This window comes from Phlebotomus papatasi, chromosome 3 (genome assembly GCF_024763615.1).
Source record: "Phlebotomus papatasi isolate M1 chromosome 3, Ppap_2.1, whole genome shotgun sequence".
Lineage (NCBI taxonomy): Eukaryota > Metazoa > Arthropoda > Insecta > Diptera > Psychodidae > Phlebotomus > Phlebotomus papatasi.
This window is the reverse complement of record NC_077224.1, coordinates 54230564-54246002: the sequence shown is the minus strand read 5'-3', so window position 1 is coordinate 54246002 and position 15439 is coordinate 54230564. Positions and strand designations below refer to the sequence as shown.

The 15439-nt window shown below is 36.4% G+C and overlaps 1 protein-coding gene across 1 annotated transcript in view; it reads left to right on the top strand.

Annotated features, from left to right (window-relative positions):
* LOC129807668 (cadherin-related tumor suppressor) overlaps nucleotides 1-15439 on the top strand; it is a 92138-nt gene that overhangs the window by 10325 nt on the left and 66374 nt on the right. Inside the window, exons 3-4 of the mRNA XM_055857089.1 lie at nucleotides 2445-2678; nucleotides 9998-10199. Of these exons, the coding sequence (XP_055713064.1) occupies nucleotides 2445-2678; nucleotides 9998-10199 (436 nt within the window). The remainder of the gene's footprint in view (nucleotides 1-2444; nucleotides 2679-9997; nucleotides 10200-15439) is intronic.

Below are 15439 nucleotides of genomic sequence, written 5' to 3'. Positions count from 1 at the left end.
CATCCAAAACAACTCAAACCATTGAATGTGTGCAATCAAGAGAAAAAATCTATGCAAAAGGACTCTGTAGAGTGTTGGCTCAATAAATCTTAGACGGTGTGAAGAAGATTGCGGAAAAAAGTAAGCAAAGAAGGCATCAACGGGCTATCTACATGTGCTCTAATGTTTTTGACACGTCTCGTGGTGCTGTGCAAGAATGAAGCGGAACCAATTTGTAATTGTTGTTTGAGTATAATGATGATGTAATAAATTTTTATGTATTTCCTGGTAATTTTTTTTCATCCATTTTCAAATTTTTAATATGCAAATATCGGGGTTGTTCCATCAACGATTTAACCTTAAGAGAAATCAATTAGAAATGCATTTGGATTGTAAATCATCTTGAGGGTCTTTTACGATTGTGCTTAATTTAATTCGAATTAAAAGATTGAATTCCAAAATGTTCTACCAGCAATTTAAGGTGTTTGAGCCAAAGATGCATTTTGTACAAATACATGGCCAGAAAACGATTGAGGATTTTGTGGCAGGGGGCGGAGGGTGAGGAGAAGAAGAAAGAATTGAGTGTGATTGTTGCATTTAAACTCCACTCTACAAGACCCTTAAGCTCATCTTCTTGCACAATCCTCGCCCTTTTCGCCCCCGTATGTTTGCATTTTTCTTTTGCGCAACACGCGAACCCTTCATCTCGCGGGAAAAAGGGCCACTGAACGAACACCATTCGATATGATTTCACACAAAAAGGCACAAAATCTTTGCCCTACACAATTGGTTACGACCATGAACTGCGTTTCATTTTCCCATACACTTTCAATTAAATTAACCACATAACAGATAACTCGTGAATTGTACGAAGTACCAGGGACAGTGGAGGCAAAAAAAGAGCCAGGAGAAGATCCAGCGACTCAAGGAAAGAGAGGCACTTAAAAAAAAGACATCCTTATAAAACCGATAATAGCCAGTGAGAAATAAATAAATAAAATGTGTCCAAGAACTCTTTCAACCAAGAGGTTGAGTTCTCTATGGAACTGAAAAGGCATTGCAAGAGCAGTTGGTGCCAGAAGTGCGTTATTAATTGAACAGATTATGGTTTTCTGCGCGTCCCTTCGCCATGGCAGTTCAAGTGGAAAAATGATATTTCATGTATGGCGTCTGCCTATTTCTTCTCCAGCAATTCCTGCATAGATCGTGCCTCTCTCCTGGCAAATGTACAAAAATATTTGTCTGGACACCCATCCTCCAGAGTGGCGCACACAGAAGATTATCCATGCAATTGATGCGTTTAACAGTTGAAGAGACACCGACGACGCCGTTTACAGCAAATGATTATCGGGTTCGTCGCTTGCAGATGAAGTCTTTCGTATTTAATATCGGCATCCGTCCACTATTCCACGTTTGAATTTCTATAATTACACGTGAGAAGTATCCAACTATGTTTACCGATTTCATCTTGTGCCTATTTACATATTTATTGAACATATCTACATTTATTTTTTAACAATAATTCCACCGACGTATTTGAAACGGTCTGAGAGTGTTATTTTTCAATAAAAATTTAACATAGAAAATTAGTCGTGAATGCCGTTTTTCACACGCCGGGAAGTTAAGCAGAAAACCATTTCAGAGATACATTCCAAGAAAAAAAGCAACATTTATTTTTTAATAAAATTAAAGATATTTTTGTCCACGAATACACCTTCGAAAAGTTATTCTAATAAGATATTTTCATAGGTAGATTCTCCAGGAAAAAAGACAGCTCGGTTATTGAACGTGGTGTTATTGAAATGTGAGGCTGTCAAAGAAGTCAAGATGAAGATTACATGCGGTTTTCCCCTTCCATCTCTGAGAGGCAAAGTTGAAGAAAAAGACCAACAAAAATTCATTTTTATCCACAAGAAACACTCTCATTGAGGCCCTGAATCCCGCATAAATCTGATATTGGTATGAAGTGGAAAATAAATAAAAAGAAATAAAATGGTGAGAGACCAACTGAAGAACTTTGAAAAAAAAAATTAACACCAAATAGGTGGTTAATTTTAACAAAATTGTTTTTGTTCCATCTGTAAAATACTTTGTAATAGCTGGTTTTATATTTTGGTAGTTCTCATTCACGAGATGTCATTTAATAAAGTCTTTTCCTCACTCCCGGCAAAAAAATACCACAGAAAGGCAAACCAATTGAAATAAATACAAAAGGTCCAAATAGACCTTATAAAAAGACACGAAATGAAACACACGAAAATATTTTGCGTGTATTTTACAATTCATTGTACGTTCAGAAGAAAAAAAACTTTGTAAGGAAAGTCTCTTGAAGAAATAAATATTCCCTCAACTTGTCACTTGATATAATAATCAGAAATTTAAATCTCACTGACTCTTTCTTTGTCCAAATCAAATTACAACTTCTTGTGTTTTCTCTTTTTTTTATGTTGCATTGTGCAAAAAAGGTGACAGACACCAATGATAATCCACCGATCTTCGAGGAACCAGCATATTCCTTCGACATCCCGGAGAATGCACCTCGTGGCTACCAAGTGGGCATCATTTCGGCCACTGATCCCGATCTGGGAGCCAACTCCATGCTGTCCTATACTGTCATCTCCGACTGGGCGAACGATGTCTTCTCACTAAACCCCCAGACCGGCGTCTTCACGCTAACAGCCCGTCTCGATTACGAGGAGGTAAGTTAATTGCATCCCAACAAACCTACCCTCACTCAATCTTTGTCGCCACGTCACGTAATCAACCAATTTTTCAATGAAACGCATCAAGGGGCTGTTAAGTGTTCGAAATTAAAAAGGGCAACTATTAAAGGATCTTTACATAATTCTGAGGTTTTTTTCCAAAGCACTTTATTGAGGGCTGTAATTTGCGCTGAAGTTTCATAAGAATTTTAATCCCACAACTTTTTCAAAAAAAATTGATAAAGCAATGGTTTTGTAGTGCAGAGGTCCTTAGTTCGATTCATCTATCAACAGTGTCAGCTACTCAACAGTAATTTGTAACGAGCCATAGGGGGAAGTGGGGCACCTTTGAAAGTGGGGCACCTTTGAAATTGGGATTTTTCCCCTCTATTTAAGTGCAACTGAGCCATATCAAAATGTAATTTAGCTTCTCAATCTATTTGTGCAGCTAAATTATGTCACGATAGGCCTCAATTTTATTTAAAAATAGGTGAAAAATCCCAATTTCAAAGGTACCCCACTTTCAAAGGTGCCCCACTTTCCTCTACTAATAGGCTGTTGATAAGTTTAAACTTCCGTGCAATCGCAATACCAATGGTTTAATACTCATGGAATTGTGATTAATACCATAAATCCAATCCCATAAACATACCAGAATATCTTTATTCGAGATCAAAATTGTTGTTGCTTATGAAATTGTGATATTGATTTTAATAGAATGTAGGGCATTGATTAGAATGAGATTGAAGAATGAAAGTGTACTGCCGGAAACGCCAGTAGAACCAATACCACTGAAGAAGGAATAAGGTGAAAGGAATATCTATTGACACTTTAAGAAGTCTTGTCAGGACTTATTGACATCCTACTCTATACCATTTGGAATACGAAATTTGAATACCTATCCTTATCAGAAAACGTAGACTAAGGAAAAAAGTCATATTATTTTCATTTTATTTTTAAATAAATTTTAAGATTTTGACAAAAGTGTTAATAGGGGTTCCCTGTCGAAGACGTGTTCCTTCGACCCTATCTGTGTCCAGCATTCTTATTTCAGTCTTCACAAAAGCTTCTCAAAAATAATAAGTGTAGAATCTGAAACTTATTTTAATAAATTCTTAAAAATTTTGGAAATTATTTAGTCACATTGTGGTATTGATAATGCAAAATTAATATAAATGGTATTGAGTTTTGACATTCTTCCAGATTCCTTCTATTGGTTGTGGGATTGATATAAAACATTGTGATATTGATTTTTAACATCCATTTTCTTCCAATTTTGTTCAAAATTAATTCTAGAAATCAATCCAAAATTGTACTAAAATTAATCAAACGACTCTTTAAGTCAATCCCATTACAATGTCTTAAAATCAATGTCATGATGTTTTAACAATCTACCATATGTTAATCTAAAGTAAATCGGAAAGAAATATAGCAACGATGCCATAAAAAGCAATCCCATAGTGTTCTAAAATGAATACCACAATGCAGACAATTGCAATTTCATTTTTTTAAAATTATAAATAAATAATACTTTTAGTAAATTTCATGATGTTAGAAAATTCTATGACACATTATTTTGAAATTAATCCCACAAATTTCTATATCAATCCCATGATTTTATAAAATCTATGCCATAATTTTATTAAAATCTATTTGAAATGTTCTAAAATCAATCCCGTAATTCGCTAAAATTCAATCCCATTATGTATTATAATCATAATTATTATAATACCTTAAAATAAATTCCACGATATTATATAAAATTAAACCCGGATAGTTAAATCAATACCAAAACATGACTAAAATTTAAGGTATTTTTATTTAAGGTAAAATTTAAGGTAAAATTGTGGTATTTTTTCATTGACTGAGAATTGAATTCGGACCTTCGGACGACTCAACCTTTAAACAACCCATTTTCTTCAATTTTTTTTAAGAACTTGCCTAATTTTAATATCACATTTTAAGAGCTAGTCCATTTCCTCAAATTTCCGGAAAAGAGCCATGGGTCAAATCCATTAAGAATATAGAAAAAAAAGTTATCCGAGGCTTGAGTTGCCCAAAAGTAGCGCACTTTCCCCTAGTTAGTTGATTGTAAAATAGCATAACGATCGAAGTATCGCCTTTGACTCTAATCTTCAGCACAAATAAACTCTGTGATCAGGGAAACGGTAAAATCTGTTTATTCGAAATTATTTCTAATTGGAAATTCTAATATTTCTTTATTCAAAACGAATAAAATGTTCACAAAGAAGAATAAGCTTTAAACTCAAAAATACTTCCTCGTTTTCTTTTTCTTTTGCTCCTCAAAAATATTGAGGTTATTTGAAAATTCCGAATTAGGAGAAACTGGGGCAGTAGTAAACACGGAGTAGTTGTAAACACTGATATTTATTTTGAGTATTTTCCGTTGAATAATTTCTATAATAGTGAACCGGTAAGCGTCGGGGGATAGGGTAGCTTAGAAAAAGGAGGTTTTTTCCAAAGCTTTCGGCTAGGACTTCAAACCAATACCCCAGCCAGTGAGGAAGGCTTAAAGTCCGAGCCGAAAGCTTTGGGAAAAAATGCCTTTTTCTAGTCTACACCATCCCCCGACGCCCAATCGGTTCTCTATTACTGAAATTTGTGTCTACACTACTTGGACTTCTGTCGACAAGTTGTTCAAGAAAAAAGGATCCGTAAACTATCTATAAATTCATATTGGTCTCGTTCTCTGAAATTCCATATTTAATTAAAAATATCGCTAACACTTACCCCGTGTTTACTACTGCCTCAGTTTTCCCTACTCCATTTAGCCCTACCTCGATGATTAAGAACAAAGAAGAAGTCTCTTGGTCTCAACTATGTTGATTTTTTGGGTAGTCCATCAAACAGGTTGAACCTTCGTGTATGCTTTCGACAAAACGAAAGAAGTTGATACGGTTTAGGGTAAAGTGATACAAGTTGGACAATTCGCCGGTACAAGTTGGACATAGCTTTTTTCTTGATAAATACAGTACAAAATTTGTTTTTAAGCACAAGGAACCAAATTATAAAACTAAAGCATTAAACATATACAAATAAAAATGAAGTACTAAATTTATCAAGAAAAAAGCCCTGTACAAATTGTACTATTATTCAAATTGTACCATTATTGTCTAACTTGTACCACTTTACCTTACAAGAAATCAAATCATTCTTGCCATTTAGCCACCCTTTATACTTAGTTTTGCAAGATTGCGAGTAACTTCTTGACAAATAATGTTGCTCACATTGATGTATTACATGCTCACATACAAAACGGAGCGTGTCAATTAATCAAATATAAATTATTGTATGAAACAGTATGTAGATCTTAGGCACACGATGGAGTCTCTTGAGCAGACTCCAAAGATCCCAAAAAGAAGTTGCTGGTTCGAGTAGGTGGGTCTCGATCTCAATCCACACAATTTGCAAGCCAATATGACCTCATAGGAAACCTTTACTAATTGGTTGCATTGGGGCGTACAATTAATTTTCTTTCTTCTCCGATGTCCCCAAATGAGGTGATTGATCGAAAGAGGGAAAGAGGGAGAAAAAATGCCTATTTGAGTGCTGCCTCCTCCTCACCATCCGCCAAGAAAATCCATCGTGCTATTAATCATAGTGACAAACAAAGGATTATGATTATTTTTCCTTTATGTAAGTGAATGTTGCACACACGCTATATAAATTGCAATTTTAATTGACAGACGCGCATTCGTTTCATAAATGTTGACGTCTGTTGGAATTAATTTCGATGTACACTCTCACAGATACACCATATCAAAAAGGTGAATTAACTACAGCAAGATAGAAAGGGTTTAGCCATTCTGGAGATACAAAAAAAAAATACATATAACCAACTACGCAGAATAGATAACCCAAGAACTTCTTCTATCGAATGAAATTGTACATAAATAAATATAAAGCAAAACGAATTGCTAACTTCCCTTCTTCACTGCGGAATTATCATTGAATTTTTCCACAAGTTAGTAAATCAAAAGATATATCCGATATCATCTTGAGACATTGATCTCCTTTTTATCCCATACAATAGTTGATGATTTTTTTTCTGTATATTTTCCATTATGTTAACAGTGGGGATTTTTCATATTCTCAATTATGCAATGGTCAGACGAAGCGATTTATACACGGTAACGCCCCTAGAAATGCTACTGTGCAATTCTTCAAATTAATGAAAAGCTGATGGGTGAATTAGGGTTCATAATTTGCAAAATTTTGTGAAGATTGAAAAAAAGGAGGTAATACTTTCACAACTACAAATGTGGTAATATTTAACGCTTTAAAAGTTTAAAATAATGCAAAAAAAATGCTAAATAAAAAATTCGTAAAATATTGTTCGTAAATGTTTGTGAATTTCTGCTGGGGATTTGCAAAATGCTCGAAAATCATATAACCCTCTAAAGAGTTCGTAAATGTTTGTACTTTTTTCACATTGTCGATGGTAAAATTTCAGAAATGTCACAGCACTACGCACTAAGCGGAAATTCATGAAATTTCTTAAAATTTACCAACTTTACAAACAATATGCGTAAAATCATCGCTTTACGAGTATTTTTTGTTCTTTTACAAACATTTGTTCGCAAATGTTCGGAAATACACTAAAAAAATTCGTAAAATTTGGCCATTTGTTCGTAAAGTTTTGCCAGACAAAGAAAAAGAAAGAACAAATGTTTGCAAAAGAACAAAAAAAATGCTTATCAGGTGATCATGTTACGAACATTTCTTTTAGGTTATACGATTTACAAGCGTTTCGTACAACAACAACAATTTTACGAAATACTTTTTCTGTAGCTTGAAACCTGAACCGTAATCTTCAATATATCTAATGTATTCCGTGAAGTAGATATGAAGAACATTTCCGGTTTCGGTCAATCGAAAAGACATAATATTACTCCATGGAAATACAGGAACTAGTGCTGTAACACGATTTTCATAACCGGCAAAAGTAACCCAATGTTCTGCAGTTCTGTATAAAAATTAAATATTTAATTATCTAATTCCTATATCACCTTCGACGCCTTTTCCCTGAAATCTCTGTCTTAAAGCTATTAAATGTGACTTATAAGAACTTTTTGAGGAAAGCACAAATATTTTTTTAGAGCATCTATAAAAGAGGATGCTTTGAGTCACTTTTGCCGGTACTATTCAAACTCCACTTTTTGGTCCTAATTTTTTTACGCATATAGTCAAGTGTGCTAATGCGGGCACTTCGCTATCTGGATAGTTTATGACTAATCCACTTAAAATAATATTTTTATTTTTATTTTCGTATTATAGTCACTACAGTAACAAAATACAACTAAGTTTGAGAAAAAGCAAAAATAATATTTTTATCCATTAAATAACACTCACTTAATTAAATTAAAAGTTTAATTAAAAGTGAATTGGCGAATATGCGACCCAGTTAGTGCATGCTGACTTATTTCAGTATAATCATTATTTTATAAATTTTTTTTTAATATTTTTGATATTTTTTTATATTATGTTTCTGAATGAAACATTGAATAATTCTATGGATTTAGAAGAAGTGAAAAAGAATTTCATCAGTTCAAAAGCAAGCATTCAAGTAGCACTCTTCGGAAAACAAACCAGTTATCCCACCTTACTATACTTTACGTATATCAGGTTGTAATATAATAGTTTCTGGGTTTTATAAATCCGATTTGTATGATGTTCCCTGTGTTTTCTCTTTTATAACCCCAATAAAGACAATTTTGAATAAAAAGCTGCATATATAAAGAAAGTGATCAAAAAATACATCCTGCTTTACAAAATCTTTACCAAACATGGCGTAGGCCATATTACCAGTAATTAGACTACACTAATTAGACTATTTAAAATCCCTTTAAATAAAACCAAGAGGTCAAGATGGTTCAAAACTTCTTTATTTTCCAAGAATATTTTACTATTCTTGTTCATTTGTAATCCGCTGCAGACTTTCTTTTGAGATAAGAAAGGTTCCCAAAAAATGAAAAAAAAAGTTGTAGTGTGTGGAAAGATACGTAAGAGCATATAAAGATCGTGTTCTTAGTTACAAATTCGATTTATATAGGGTCCTTCGCATATCCCATGTCACTGTCTCATATCGCTCAGCCTATATATAGCTTTACAACTACTGAAAATTGACAATGACGAAATGAATTATAACAAAGTCAAGATATTTGTTATAACCCTATTATATAATATTAAAAATATATTCAGAAAAATAACCTACGAAAGTTTCACTCCTCAATAAATTTCATGAAATTTTTCAATCTTGTCAATCTCTTCTTCACAAAACTCCTTTAGTTGCATAATATAATTAATCCAATCTGTGTGGTCTTGCAAATGGTAAAAATGGAACAAAGATTTCGCGAAACATCCAAAACTTCCGAGAAATTCTCACAGAAACCAATTCATTGAGCCAGAAGAAGCTGTTTCCTCAGAGTTTATGGTGATGGAAATTCCTGTCCAGCCCTTCTCCGGAGAGTGACGTGAAATTAATTGCCAAGTCAAGAAAGTGCAACTCTCTGGGTATCAGTAGCTCTCTTCCCCAAATAAAAAAAAATCAAGCAAGAAGGGCATTTAATTTTCACGATGTATGTCCAATGGCAAAGGCGAAACACAATAGAGAGTTGACAATGTGGTAAATTGCTGCACATGACAAGAAATTACCATGAAGATGATTCCAGGAACAAATAACACGGCTGGAAACAGTGGATGAAGAATTGTGCAAGAAGAGAAAATTTTTAGGACTATGACAGATAATTTAGTAAAAAAAAGATCTTTTAGAAGTTTTTAAATAAAAATTCTCAAATATGTCATTAAAGCATCATCAAGTGACATACAACTGATGAAAATACTATCCTAATGACAAATGTTATTGAAGAAGGAGGGAAAAATTAAACGATTTCACTTACTTTGCGGAATAGAGCGACGTACGGTTGATGAGATTATAATTTTTAATTGCTTTTTTACAGCAATGAAAGGCTCTGAACTTAAGTGTAATTTTACCTTGTCCACTCTTTCACTTATCCTTTGTCTCCGCCTTTCTTCCTGCCCACGATCCCAATATTCATTATGTTTTTTTTTTGCTTGAGCAAAAACAAAGATTTTATTTATTTTTTGGCGCGAAGGTGAAAAACAGCCAAAGATGAAAAAAAGTGTTCATTCTGATCGTCTTCTCGTGCAAACATTTAATGTTCTGAATCAAATAATTGATGGTTAAATATGTAAAGACCTCATTTGATTTTCCTCAATGTAGCACTAATAAAAAAGAATCTGCAGAAATGTTGAACATTGAATCTCTTTTGCAGGTACAACACTACATTTTGGTGGTTCAGGCGCAAGATAACGGTCATCCCAGTCTTTCAACAACACTCACCGTCTACTGCAATGTGCTGGATCTCAATGACAATGCTCCAATCTTCGATCCAATGAGCTACTCCAATGATATCTACGAGAATGTATCCATTGCGACGTCCGTGGTCATCGTCAGTGCAACTGATATTGATTCAGGTGAGTGTTCTTGTCCATAACAAAAGATCAGTCCGGTGGGAAAGTGCTGGATTTTCTAAATCAAATTGACAATTCAAATTCATCTCACCCATGTGGGATTTTTGATATGATATTTTAGAAAGTCCTCTCGTGTTTCACTATGGGTATTTTACAATCTTGCACATTTATTCACAATTCCCATTGAGAATTTACTTAAAGAAGTTAATTGGGTGGTGGATTTTAGACTTGGTTATATGCGCGAAATTAGAAAAGTTTTTTCAGAAGTTGAGAAGATATGTCGTACAATACTCATTATGATGCAAGTGTCCCTGGTTCGAATTTCCTGGGCATGGGACTGACAGATTCATCCCTGTGTGAAGAAAAAGAGCCAGTAATAAGTCTATATCGGCTTATAAAGGTGTGATTCTTACATTACAAATTCGGTTTGTGGACGAACTTTAAGAATTTTTTATTTAGAACTACTGTTAATTTGGTTCAATTCCAGTTTAGTGGTAGACATATTCCCTTTATAGAATTTTGTGCCAGTATTATTCATTTTAAGATAAGATAAGATAAGATTTTTATTATCCCAATGTTCTGTTTTGTGATTGCGTCTGCCGCCGTCTTACCATTACCGGCCTCACCAGGTAAACGGAAGAAACCCTGGGTCGCAGACCGTATGTACCCATTTATAGCTATGTAATACAATTTTGAACTTGGAATACAACGTAGAAATTGTATTACATCGTAGAAGTTGGAATACATCGTAGAAATTGTATTACATCTTTGAAGTTGGAATATCATCATCATCATCAATCATCATCATCATTTCAACCACTTATCACTATTGGGGGGCGGGGAAGTTGGAATCCAACGTAGAAATTGTAATACAATATTGAAGTTGGAATACAACGTAGAAATTGTATTACAATTTTGAACTTGGAATACAACGTAGAAATTGTATTACATCGTAGAAGTTGGAATACATCGTAGAAATTGTATTACATCTTTGAAGTTGGAATATCATCATCATCATCAATCATCATCATCATTTCAACCACTTATCACTATTGGGGGGCGGGGAAGTTGGAATCCAACGTAGAAATTGTAATACAATATTGAAGTTGGAATACAACGTAGAAATTGTATTACAATTTTGAACTTGGAATACAACGTAGAAATTGTATTACAATTTTGAACTTGGAATACAACGTAGAAATTGTATTACATCGTAGAAGTTGGAATACAACTTTCAAAATATCATGTCAGTGGATTCCCTATCTCCTCTCTAGGAAATCCCAGATCCTCTGGGATTTTCTTGCGTATTATGCCCAAGACTCTTCAGATACCTTCCGTGGTCAGAGGATTTCTGGAGCTTCCTCCAAGAAATCCCAGATCTTTTGGGACTTTCTTGCATATTATGCCCAAGACTCTTCAGATACCTTCCGTGGTCAGAGGATTTCTGGAGCTTCCTCCAAGAAATCCTAGATATTTTGGGATTTTCTTGCATATTATGCCCAAGACTCTTCAGATACCTTCCGTGGTCAGAGGATTTCTGGAGCTTCCTCCAAGAAATCCCAGATCTTTTGGGATTTTCTTGCATATTATGCCCAAGACTCTTCAGATACCTTCCGTGGTCAGAGGATTTCTGGAGCTTCCTCCAAGAAATCCCAGATCTTTTGGGATTTTCTTGCATATTATGCCCAAGACTCTTCAGATACCTTCCGTGGTCAGAGGATTTCTGGAGCTTCCTCCAAGAAATCCCAGATCTTTTGGGATTTTCTTGCATATTATGCCCAAGACTCTTCAGATACCTTCCGTGGTCAGAGGATTTCTGGAGCTTCCTCCAAGAAATCCTAGATATTTTGGGATTTTCTTGCATATTATGCCCAAGACTCTTCAGATACCTTCCGTGGTCAGAGGATTTCTGGAGCTTCCTCCAAGAAATCCCAGATCTTTTGGGATTTTCTTGCATATTATGCCCAAGACTCTTCAGATACCTTCCGTGGTCAGAGGATTTCTGGAGCTTCCTCCAAGAAATCCTAGATCTTTTGGGATTTTCTTGCATATTATGCCCAAGACTCTTCAGATACCTTCCGTGGTCAGAGGATTTCTGGAGCTTCCTCCAAGAAATCCCAGATCTTTTGGGATTTTCTTGCATATTATGCCCAAGACTCTTCAGATACCTTCCGTGGTCAGAGGATTTCTGGAGCTTCCTCCAAGAAATCCTAGATATTTTGGGATTTTCTTGCATATTATGCCCAAGACTCTTCAGATACCTTCCGTGGTCAGAGGATTTCTGGAGCTTCCTCCAAGAAATCCCAGATCTTTTGGGATTTTCTTGCATATTATGCCCAAGACTCTTCAGATACCTTCCGTGGTCAGAGGATTTCTGGAGCTTCCTCCAAGAAATCCCAGATCTTTTGGGATTTTCTTGCATATTATGCCCAAGACTCTTCAGATACCTTCCGTGGTCAGAGGATTTCTGGAGCTTCCTCCAAGAAATCCTAGATCTTTTGGGATTTTCTTGCATATTATGCCCAAGACTCTTCAGATACCTTCTGTGGTCAGAGGATTTCTGGAGCTTCCTCCAAGAAATCCCAGATCTTTTGGGATTTTCTTGCATATTATGCCCAAGACTCTTCAGATACCTTCCGTGGTCAGAGGATTTCTGGAGCTTCCTCCAAGAAATCCCAGATCTTTTGGGATTTTCTTGCATATTATGCCCAAGACTCTTCAGATACCTTCCGTGGTCAGAGGATTTCTGGAGCTTCCTCCAAGAAATCCCAGATCTTTTGGGATTTTCTTGCATATTATGCCCAAGACTCTTCAGATACCTTCCGTGGTCAGAGGATTTCTGGAGCTTCCTCCAAGAAATCCCAGATCTTTTGGGATTTTCTTGCATATTATGCCCAAGACTCTTCAGATACCTTCTGTGGTCAGAGGATTTCTGGAGCTTCCTCCAAGAAATCCCAGATCTTTTGGGATTTTCTTGCATATTATGCCCAAGACTCTTCAGATACCTTCCGTGGTCAGAGGATTTCTGGAGCTTCCTCCAAGAAATCCCAGATCTTTTGGGATTTTCTTGCATATTATGCCCAAGACTCTTCAGATACCTTCCGTGGTCAGAGGATTTCTGGAGCTTCCTCCAAGAAATCCCAGATCTTTTGGGATTTTCTTGCATATTATGCCCAAGACTCTTCAGATACCTTCCGTGGTCAGAGGATTTCTGGAGCTTCCTCCAAGAAATCCTAGATCTTTTGGGATTTTCTTGCATATTATGCCCAAGACTCTTCAGATACCTTCCGTGGTCAGAGGATTTCTGGAGCTTCCTCCAAGAAATCCCAGATCTTTTGGGATTTTCTTGCATATTATGCCCAAGACTCTTCAGATACCTTCCGTGGTCAGAGGATTTCTGGAGCTTCCTCCAAGAAATCCCAGATCTTTTGGGATTTTCTTGCATATTATGCCCAAGACTCTTCAGATACCTTCCGTGGTCAGAGGATTCCTGGAGCTTTCTCCAGGAAATCCCAGATCTTTTGGGATTTTCTTGCATATTATGCCCAAGACTCTTCAGATACCTTCTGTGGTCAGAGGATTTCTGGAGCTTTCTCCAGGAAATCCCAGATCTTTTGGGATTTTCTTGCATATCATCCCCAAGACTCTTCAGATACCTTCCGTGGTCAGAGGATTTCTGGAGCTTCCTCCAAGAAATCCCAGATCTTTTGGGATTTTCTTGCATATTATGCCCAAGACTCTTCAGATACCTTCTGTGGTCAGAGGATTCCTGGAGCTTTCTCCAAGAAATCCCAGATCTTTTGGGATTTTCTTGCATATTATGCCCAAGACTCTTCAGATACCTTCCGTGGTCAGAGGATTTCTGGAGCTTTCTCCAGGAAATCCCAGATCTTTTGGGATTTTCTTGCATATTATCCCCAAGACTCTTCAGATACCTTCCGTGGTCAGAGGATTTCTGGAGCTTCCTCCAAGAAATCCCAGATCTTTTGGGATTTTCTTGCATATTATGCCCAAGACTCTTCAGATACCTTCCGTGGTCAGAGGATTTCTGGAGCTTCCTCCAAGAAATCCCAGATCTTTTGGGATTTTCTTGCATATTATGCCCAAGACTCTTCAGATACCTTCCGTGGTCAGAGGATTTCTGGAGCTTCCTCCAAGAAATCCCAGATCTTTTGGGATTTTCTTGCATATTATGCCCAAGACTCTTCAGATACCTTCCGTGGTCAGAGGATTTCTGGAGCTTCCTCCAAGAAATCCCAGATCTTTTGGGATTTTCTTGCATATTATGCCCAAGACTCTTCAGATACCTTCCGTGGTCAGAGGATTTCTGGAGCTTCCTCCAAGAAATCCCAGATCTTTTGGGATTTTCTTGCATATTATGCCCAAGACTCTTCAGATACCTTCCGTGGTCAGAGGATTCCTGGAGCTTTCTCCAGGAAATCCCAGATCTTTTGGGATTTTCTTGCATATTATGCCCAAGACTCTTCAGATACCTTCTGTGGTCAGAGGATTCCTGGAGCTTTCTCCAGGAAATCCCAGATCTTTTGGGATTTTCTTGCATATTATCCCCAAGACTCTTCAGATACCTTCCGTGGTCAGAGGATTTCTGGAGCTTCCTCCAAGAAATCCCAGATCTTTTGGGATTTTCTTGCATATTATGCCCAAGACTCTTCAGATACCTTCTGTGGTCAGAGGATTCCTGGAGCTTTCTCCAGGAAATCCCAGATCTTTTGGGATTTTCTTGCATATTATCCCCAAGACTCTTCAGATACCTTCCGTGGTCAGAGGATTTCTGGAGCTTCCTCCAAGAAATCCCAGATCTTTTGGGATTTTCTTGCATATTATGCCCAAGACTCTTCAGATACCTTCTGTGGTCAGAGGATTCCTGGAGCTTTCTCCAGGAAATCCCAGATCTTTTGGGATTTTCTTGCATATTATGCCCAAGACTCTTCAGATACCTTCTGTGGTCAGAGGATTCCTGGAGATTTCTCCAGTAAATCCCAGTCTTCCGTGATTTTCTTGCATATTATGCCCAAGACTCTTCAGATACCTTCCGTGGTCAGAGGATTCCTGGAGATTTCTCCAGTAAATCCCAGTCTTCCGTGATTTACTTGCATATTATCCCCAAGACTCTTCAGATACCTTCCGTGGTCAGAGGATTTCTGGAGCTTCCTCCAAGAAATCCCAGATCTTTTGGGATTTTCTTGCATATTATGCCCAAGACTCTTCAGATACCTTCTGTG